We start from the raw sequence: 9,347 nt of genomic DNA on the forward strand, positions 1-9,347 counted from the left end.
AAAAAAAAAGGAAAGGAGATCGTTCGAGGGTATATTGAAAGGTTCGAGCGCGTGCAGTGGAAATTTGTCGTTTGGTGATGAAAAAAAGAGGGTAAAAAAGTAAAAAGGAAAAAAAAATATATATATAAAAGTCTATTTAAAAAGAAAAAAAAAAAAGGAAGAAAAAAGAAAAAAGTGGAAATAAATGATTAAAAAAAAAAAAAAAAAGAAAAAAAAAGAAAAAGAAAGAAAAGAAAAAAAAAGTCGAGACTGCAGTTCGGCTCGATGCAAAAGCGACTTTGTCTCTCTAGCTATCGACCAATAAACGCGATCCTACCGCACCATCGACACAGTCATTAGTCTCTCGCGGCGCCCGCAGCAAAGTCGCGTACGGAATTTAAATCCACGAACCAGGAGAACTCCGAGCCGATAAGCGAACGAGTCGAGATCGTTGGCGAATCATTGCGATTCTCGTCGGTAGCTGGATTCCGTCTCTCTCTCTCTCTCTCTCTCTCTCTCTTTTTTTCTCTTTTTCTATCTAGTCTTCCATCTATTTGTCGTCTTCCTTCTTTACCTGTTTCTCTTTCGATCTCTCGTACTCCCTCTAGTCGTAATTACATCATCGACGGTTTAAATTCTAACGCGGAGAGCTAATGGATCGCAGTGGTTAATGATCTCTCTCTCTCTCTCTCTCTCTCTCTCTCTCTCTTTCCTTCTCTTGAAACAGAAAAAGAAGGAATAGAAAGAGAAATTAACGCGAAAAAAACCGCGAGACGGATCAAAGCGAACGCTTTGGCTCGGACAAGTGTATACGTATCTGTGTAGGTACGTACGTACGTATGCGTGTCGCTTTTCGATCGAGATGCGATACGAGTTGCGTGTCGATCGTGTAACACAAGCTTTGTAGTCGCCGCAAAGGAAGATAGAGAAAGAGAGAGAGAGAGAGAGAGAGAGAGAGAGAGAGAGAGAGAGAGAGAAAGAGGAGAGAAATAGAGAAAGAGAGAAGGTGGGAGAGAAATCGTAATCTAAAAACAAAAATACGAAATACCATGTAAGCGAAACAATTTGCTACGATCGAGTTTTCCTCGACGTTCGGCGACGATCAAGTTTTACAATGTTACGACGAGAGATACGAGAGAATACGAGAGCTTTGCGGCTAATGTTATGCAACTTGTCGTCGTATGCTTATGCTTATAAGATCGATAATCATTACGCCTTTCGAAAGTCGACTGTTTATGCTCGAACACATTGATCAATTGTATACATTATTATAGACGTTATAAGCCTTTTTGCGCTTCGCTGATCAAAGATATTCTCTTTTTCCCCCTCGTACGATGCGCATTATTTTATGTCTAAATAAACGTTAGATACATTGTCATATGTAAATCCGAGTTAATAGCGTGTTAACGACATACTCATTGATACTCGGCAACGCGATGAGAGGACACGTGAAACGTTAAAAGTCGAGGACGAACGATGTCATTAACGAGGATGATCCATGAATGATACATAGAATGCGAATACAAAGACAAATTAATATCTTTCTTGTAAATAGGAATAACTTCCACGTAATTTACCATATATTCAGATATTTAATACGACGATTATTTCTTTTTATTTATTTTTTTTTTGTTTCTTCTTCTTCTTTTCTTCTTTTTTTTTTTTTTTTTACGTAGAATCGATTAACAACGAAATAAATGTATTTTTACGGACGTCTATCGAACGAACGTAATCGTCAATCTTTTTTTTCCTGTCTTACAATGAGAACACTCTATGTGTTTTTCTGTTGTATAAATCGATGACGTTTTATTAAGGAAAAGAAGGATAGAGACGACGAGGTAGAAAGAAATTAATGAAAGAAAAAAGAAAAAAAAAAAAAAAAAAAAAAAAGAACGATACATAACGAAGCATAAAAGGTACTCGCGAATTTTTGCCTTTACGAAAGAAGAAGACGAATGAAATTCTGCGACGTATCGAGAATACTACAACGCATATGAGGAGGCTGTCTCTTTGTTGGTGTTTCACGAACAAATGGGATAGCATCGTGCTGGCACCCAAAAAGAGAAAAAGAAAAGTGAGTGAGTGAGGAGAGGCAAGGGGGAGGGAGAGGAGAGAAAGATAAAAAAGAAAAAAAAAGGGTAAGTGCGAGTAAGAGAGGAGACGAAGAAGAGTTCGAAGAAGAAGTATAAGAGAAGAGGTTGAAAAGCATTGTTCCTCTTCCTGCACATCCCCACCTAATGCGAACCTTCTCTTATTTTTTTCTTTCCCCTACATTTCATAGCGGTGCACCTTCATGCGATACCTTTGGTCGTCTCTCTCTCTCTCTCTCTCTCTGTCTGTCTGTCTGTCCTTCTATCTCTTTCTACCTTCTTCCAAAGCCATCTCAAACGCACCGGCCCGTGCTCAGGTGTGCTCCATTGTTAGTCGCCCCACATATCGCGTACGTGGCCCGCGTTTTGCCCTCTATATTATGCGCTCGACCATTATAACGCCTAAGAGAGAAAGAGAAGAGTGCACGCACAGGCAGTGGTCGAAGGATCAAGTGGCATTGTACGCTCGGACGACCCTCTATTTCTTTACTCACTGTTGTACTCTCTCATCTTCTCTCCTTCATCTGGTTTCTTCGAAGAATATACAACCAAGAAGAAGGAGAATTACCAAAAATCAAGAAGGCTTGGTTATACGATCATTGAAAAAAATAAGAGAGGAATCTTAGCGATATATAATATAGGTATATTATATGTATATCATTGACACACGCATCATCGTAATAATGCAGGATTACGTTCTTTTCGAGAAGGTTAAGATTACGCTCGTGAAAAAGAAGATACGTGTATGTGTAATACTTACGCGTATACATATACTCTTTTTAAATGTGTATTCACAGATTCGATTTAAGATGTAAATTTATACGTACATGTCAATATATATATATATGTATGTATGTATATATGTGTGTGTATGTGTGTGTGTGTGTTTGTTTATTTGTTCGTTTCCGTGTGTATGTTAAATCAAATTGATTCAAGTTCGATCGATACTCTTCCGCATCTCTTACTTTACACGACGTAACTCACGTTCGATCACAAGAGCAATGCATGTACGTATATGTATGCATGCATACATGTATATAAGTACCTACATGGATTTAGGAGAGACGACGTTCGATAAAATATCACGAGTTCCGTTCGACGATTCGCGTAGATGGATTTTTAACGAGGACCATGTGATTTCCCTCGGTTTCCAGCATCCGGGAATGTTTCCTCGCTAAAGAGACGGAGAAACGTAGAGAAAAGAGAAACTGAGAAAGAAGGAAAGATACATAGATAGAAGAAGGAGAGAAAGAAAGAGAAAGAGAGAAAGAGAGAGGCAGAAAGAGCGAGAGAGAGAGAGAGAGAGAGAGAGAGAGAGAGAAGCAAGATGCTAGATACCGGTCAAAGGGATTTACGCGCTACGCTCGTTGCGACCCCGAGGGTCGAGCAATCGAAAAATCGGTAAATTATTTAAGCCTCCCCCCCGTTAAGAGAGCCACGTCGGTGCTTGTTCGCGGATGATTTATTTCGACTATCGTGATGCATAGTCCGGCTATCCAATATTGTAATACGTTTTGCATACGCGCACGTATCATTGTCGACGTTCGTGGCTTGGCGATTGAAACACTACCCGGGCTATATCTCAACGGGTTCGCCGGGCGTTATGAGTACCTGCTCTACACGGCATTATGTTCCCAAGGTGGAAAGGGAAGAGAGAAGCTGAGAGGAAGCGGGAGGAGCTGAGAATGGGAGAAGGAGAAGAAGATACCGGCCGTGGCATCTCTTTCTCTCTCTTTTCTTTTCTCTTTCTCTTTCTTTCTTTCTTTCTCTCCCTCCCTCTTTCTCTCTCTCTTACTCGTTGAAGATCAGAATCCTATATTATCGCGCTCTGGAAGCTTCAGGGCAGGTGTATACCGGTGACCCCTGTCTTAGCACGTACCCGCTACGTCGTTTTACCTACCCATTCGCGTGGACCGTACACGGAAACAAAATCTTTTCTCTTCGTTCGACGCATAAGAACCTGAGGAACCGTTCGATATTTGATCTCACTCATAATCGAGTCTTAGGAGTCTGAAATTTGTCGATATTACAAATTCTATCGATTATTTCGAAATATAATTATTGGTAATTTTATAATTTTTTTTCTTTTTTTTTTGTTACAAAGAATAGTGTTCTTTTTCTGTTTTTTTTTTTTTTTTTTTTTTATTGTGCTATTGTCTTTCATGAGAGATTTCGTATATTAGTATGAAAATTGATAGAGAAAGAAACGATAGGTAGTACGTACGAGGACTCGCTTGTTTATCTTTCCTCACGTGATATTTCAATGTATCATCATATACTAAAGGGAATTATGATATCAAAGAGTAATTCGTTTGCAAGCATAAATCATCCCCTTTTCTCTTTATCTTTCTGTCAAGTATATCGCCAACATGGCACGATTTTTACCTTGACTTTCTTCGGGAACACCTGCGAGATAATAAAAGTGTAATGAAAATGATAACGCGAATGAATTTACATTTGAAACGATCGAAGATGGACGGGAACATAGAAGGGTCGTTAAGAATGGAAACGTTACGGATTTGTAACCATTCGTAAAGACGTTCGAAATTGAATTTCGTTGAATTAGAACGTCTGCAAATCGATCGAATCGATGAGAGTTTATTATCATAATAAAAACGACTAAAATATAAGCGTTATCCGAGTACGTGATATTGTTTACTATTTTTGTAATGGAGTATTTTTGTAAGCTCATTCTTCGAAAGAAGGATCAACAAAGTTGATAAACAAAAATTTTGAGAATTTCGACCTTTGCTATTTTAGCGTATAAGTATTGCGTATTTAGATTTATTATCTCGTATTAACTAATCTCTTCTTAAACTAGATATTCACTAAATTAATAATTAGATTGATCAATACTTCGTGATCTAATTTCAACCCAAATAGATACATAATTTCTTCGATATAAATTCTAATAATACTATATGACCACGTGACGATTATAATCGCATAATCATTAATGAAGTACATCGTAAAGATCGATTTATATAGAATCCAAAGAGAAAGAAATATGATAAAAATCTTACGAACTAAGAGCGAAAAGATAATTAATATTTCATGAAATAAAGAGTGAAAGTTTTCTTACCTTGAAAGAAAAGCGTGGAATCGCGAGGTTCATCGGCGAAAATAAAAAGGAAGCGTGGTCCGATGATCGATCGAAGACTATCGATGTCTGAAACGAAGACGATCGGCTTACTTTTTTTTTGTGCTGCTTTTTCAACGTAGATCCTCTTGATCCTTCTCGAAGAAGATCCCAGGAAGCTGAATAATAAAAAGACCAAGAGAACCGTATAGGAAATATGACTGAATTGAAAATGTATAAATGCGAAATAATCGCGATCGGGCTGTCTCATAAAAGTTCCAACTCGATCGGCGTTCAATAATTTTCGCGATTTAACGAGACGGCAGCAAGGGTCCCGCGTAGCGACCAAAACATACCACCGTCTTCGACTGTCAACGCGCGACTACTACGTGGGCGCGGCCATATTTGTCTCGAGTCGTAGCGGATGGCGCGCTTTACAACCTCGAGCGGCGAGGACCGAAATTATCGCGCGACGCTATAAGCGAAGAAGAGACGTTCCGAGTCATCATCTTTGATGACAAATCGTACGAGTCTTCGTCTTCGTTTATTATTATTTTCTTTTCTTTTTTTCATTTCTCTCTCTCTCTCTCTCTCTCTCTCTCTCTCTGTCTCTCTCTCTGTCTCTCTCTCTGTCTCTTACTCTTTCGTTTCTCCCTCGTGTTTATACACTTTTATATTTATTATAAATATTACGAAACGTTATTACCGAGCTGTCGATGCGATTTTTAAATTTCGATACATCTCTTGATTACGATATCATCGTTGATCGAACAGCACTCGAATGTCACTCAATCGAAACTTGCAAAGTTATCAGACGACGTTCATTAAGAGCACTTATCGAAACGGGATACTCGTAAATATCGATAGGAAAAAATACATTCGTATCTTTGGACGTAGATGCAATTTCTTTTCTTGTATTTTTCCTTTTTTCCTTCCTTGTTAAAGGGAGCCTTGAAACGACAATTTTTTTTTCTTTCTCTCTCTCTCTCTCTCTCTCTCTCCATCTTTTTATTTACGTCGATCCACGAAGATGAAATCGATCTTTCTTTTTTTTTTTCTTGCTTTTTCCCTTACGAGATCTCCTTTTCTCCGTACAAGCGGAGCTATAGTTATGGAACCGGCGAGGATAGTTCCGTAAATGGCGAACGGCGTATCCGTCGCGTCTCGTTCTCGGTCTTGGAGAAACGAAGCGATTAGTAATTCAGATCGCCGCCTGAGTAAGACATTACGCGATCGAAGTAATTACGATCTCGTTGTCGGTACGAGTTCTGAAGAGTTCCGCGGATTTTTCCGAGCTGCCTCGATCGGTTTAGGATGCGCAGAGCAATTAATGGACGGTCTATCGCGCTCGTGCGGTGCTTTAAATTTCGAAGGATTTAGCATAACACAAAGTTAATTAGGGGAATGGTATTTAAAGCATCCGATGTCAGGGGAGTTCGGATAGGAAGCACGGAATACGAGAATCGTGCTCTCGTGAATCGTCCTTGCGCGACCAAATAGGTCGTACCGACATCCACTTGGCGCCAGGCAGCTCGTTCCTTCGTCCTGATGCACCACAACTATACCCCTCTTATCGATGAAAAAAGAGGAGGAGAAAGAAAAGAGAAATTTATGGAGCACGCGTGCTCACAGTAACGTTGTAGTCGAATTACTTGAAAATGTTTACTTTGATACTATCTTCAACGAATTTTTCAACAGCTCGAAGCAATGTACAATCTCCGAATTTCATAATATTCGGAAGATATCAGTGTGTCTCGTTCTTAATAAATTAATAAATTATATTATTGTAATATTTTCATAATTGTTAATATTAAATGAGAATCATTCTGACGAATTACAAAGAAAATATTCTTTACAATTACCCGTTAAATTTTTCTCGTCATTTTACATTAACTATTGTTAAGAAAAATGAGATTCACCGTTTTGAAAGCTGCTACTTGACGTTCCTATGTCTGGCTAACTACTTGGAAAAAGACTTGGCAAAAGCACGGTGTAATATACGATCCTCGGGGTCCCGAGCGAGAGCGTCCAGCGTTTATCTCTTTCCGATACGGAAGTCTGCCCGGAGGAATTAATTGCCTGCCGTGGCACCTTACCACGGCACTGGCGTCTCCGATGCAATATCTGTACTCCCGAGTCGAGCTATTAGCCGGGCGCATACTTTACTTTAGAAAGCATCTAAGAAGAAGAAGAAGAGGAGCCAACTACTATAGGCTGTGCATAAGATTTGTGTTAAGCTATGGTACGATGATGAAGAACGTTTCGTGGATTAGCATTTTCAAAATACGACCAAAGTATTACACGTTGTTCGTAAAACGATCTCATTTCTTTATCGTTTCCTTTCTAAATATAAAAAAGAAAATTAAAAAAAAAAAAAAACAAAAACGTTTGACCGATCGAGTTGTAGCAAACGTTGTTTCGTTAATCATAAATTTAATCGTTATCAAAATTCACGAATTAATGTAAAAAAAGAGAAAAGGAAAAGGACGATTATATCGACACTGTGTAAGATTCTTTACTTTCTACGAAAAAAAAACATTGAGAATCTTGAAGAAGAATGTAGGAAGTAGCGAAGAATGAAGGATCGTTTAACTGGGCGAAGCATTAATTTACGCCGAGCGAACGAGCGAACGAACGAACGAACGAACGAACGGAGCGACGTCGGGGCGTTATTAACTCGATACGGGACGCTTCGATCTTACTTTGGTAAGTAGTGGTAGTACCGAGAGTATAGCTTTTATAAGGTGTAGGTATATAATCGTTGGGACGAAGAACAACACACAGGCGAGAGTAGAAGCGCGACGTACATATGTAGGTACATGTGTGTACGTCGTGTACGAAGCGTGAGAATTTGTCTCACGGAGAGCGGATAAGAGAGATCGTTCGGGATCAGCGACGTCGTTTCAGCATCCATTCTCTTTCCCCGCTCCTCTCTCTCTCTTTCTCTTTCTCTTTCTCTTTCTCTTTCTTTCTCCTTTAGTTTCGTACGTTAGGTCTGATAGGATAATGTCGCAGCAGCAGCAGCAGCAGCAAGCAAAGCACAACAGAGTTCTCTTTGCGAACGAGCGAGCGAGCGAGCGAGCGAGCGAGCGAACCACAAACGAACAAACCCGATGACGAGACAATCGGAAAAAGAGTAGCACGAACGAGCACCGTAAGAGTGAACTTTCACTTTACCGCGGCTCCGATTGTAAATGCAATGCTGTACGGCTCTATGTAGCAGACAAGCAAAGTGCAGACGGACAGATAACCTCGTCCGTGAGGCATAATGCTTCGATGTTTATTGCTTGCTTGTTGCTTGCTTCAAGGAGAGGCCAGGATCATACGTTCTTTCGTATTCGACAATATCAAAAAAAAAAAGAAACAAAAAAAAAAATAGGAAAAGGAAAACACGATCGAAAAAATCTATACAGTTATCGTCTCGCCTGATAAATTCTGATTCTTAGCGTGAAATACTTGAGATAACGCAACGTGAGTTTAGGTGAAAATATAAATGAAAGAAAATATTACGTGATCTCTCATGTGAAAAATGTTATAACCATAACACGGTTCTCGGGAGTTTCGAATAATTTACTATCGCACGGGTGGTAAAGATCTCTTAAAGATTTCACGAATTATACCGAGGATACTATCGTACTCTATCTTTCGACGACAGGTCGAATTGAGTACCCACTCGAACGAGATGGACGAGCGATTATTCCATTATACGCTTGTCGCGTCATCCTTTCGACGCTTTCGCGACGATGACCGATATCGTAATCGAACGAAAAACATAGAACAAATTAAAATCCCATACTCCTTCTATGAAATTCCTAATAATATCGTTCCCTTAATTATCGAAAAAAAAAAGAAATAATTGTGCAATAATTGTGCATTTGTCGATGAAAAGAAAAATAAAGGAAAAATAAAAAAGAAAAAAAAAGAAAATGGCACTCAGCATGAAGCTGATTAAGTCGAAGGCGTAACGACGTTTACGAAAGCTAATGCTTGGATTATTATTCGTAGATTAGCACGCCGGTTCGCGGGCGTTTCTAGATCAGGCAATGATCGTGCTATAATAACGGGCTTTAGGCGTGCGTGTAATTGAAAAATTTATGCGCCGTTACGCTAGGCTCGTTTATCTAAGAACACCCGGTCGAAGCTTAAACCGTAATTAGAAGGAAGGCGTGAAAGGAGCAGCAGCAGTAACAGCACTAGCA

At 39.4% G+C, this 9,347-nt stretch overlaps 1 protein-coding gene across 1 annotated transcript in view; it reads right to left on the bottom strand.

Annotated features, from left to right (window-relative positions):
- LOC122628100 (dendritic arbor reduction protein 1-like) overlaps positions 1-5,509 on the bottom strand; it is a 172,095-nt gene extending 166,586 nt beyond the window's left edge. Inside the window, exon 1 of the mRNA XM_043809959.1 lies at positions 5,152-5,509. Within this exon, the coding sequence (XP_043665894.1) occupies positions 5,152-5,184 (33 nt within the window). The 5' untranslated portion in view covers positions 5,185-5,509. The remainder of the gene's footprint in view (positions 1-5,151) is intronic.
- Between the last annotated feature and the right edge of the window lie 3,838 nt (positions 5,510-9,347).

This window comes from Vespula pensylvanica, chromosome 3 (assembly GCF_014466175.1).
Source record: "Vespula pensylvanica isolate Volc-1 chromosome 3, ASM1446617v1, whole genome shotgun sequence".
NCBI classification, from domain to species: domain Eukaryota; kingdom Metazoa; phylum Arthropoda; class Insecta; order Hymenoptera; family Vespidae; genus Vespula; species Vespula pensylvanica.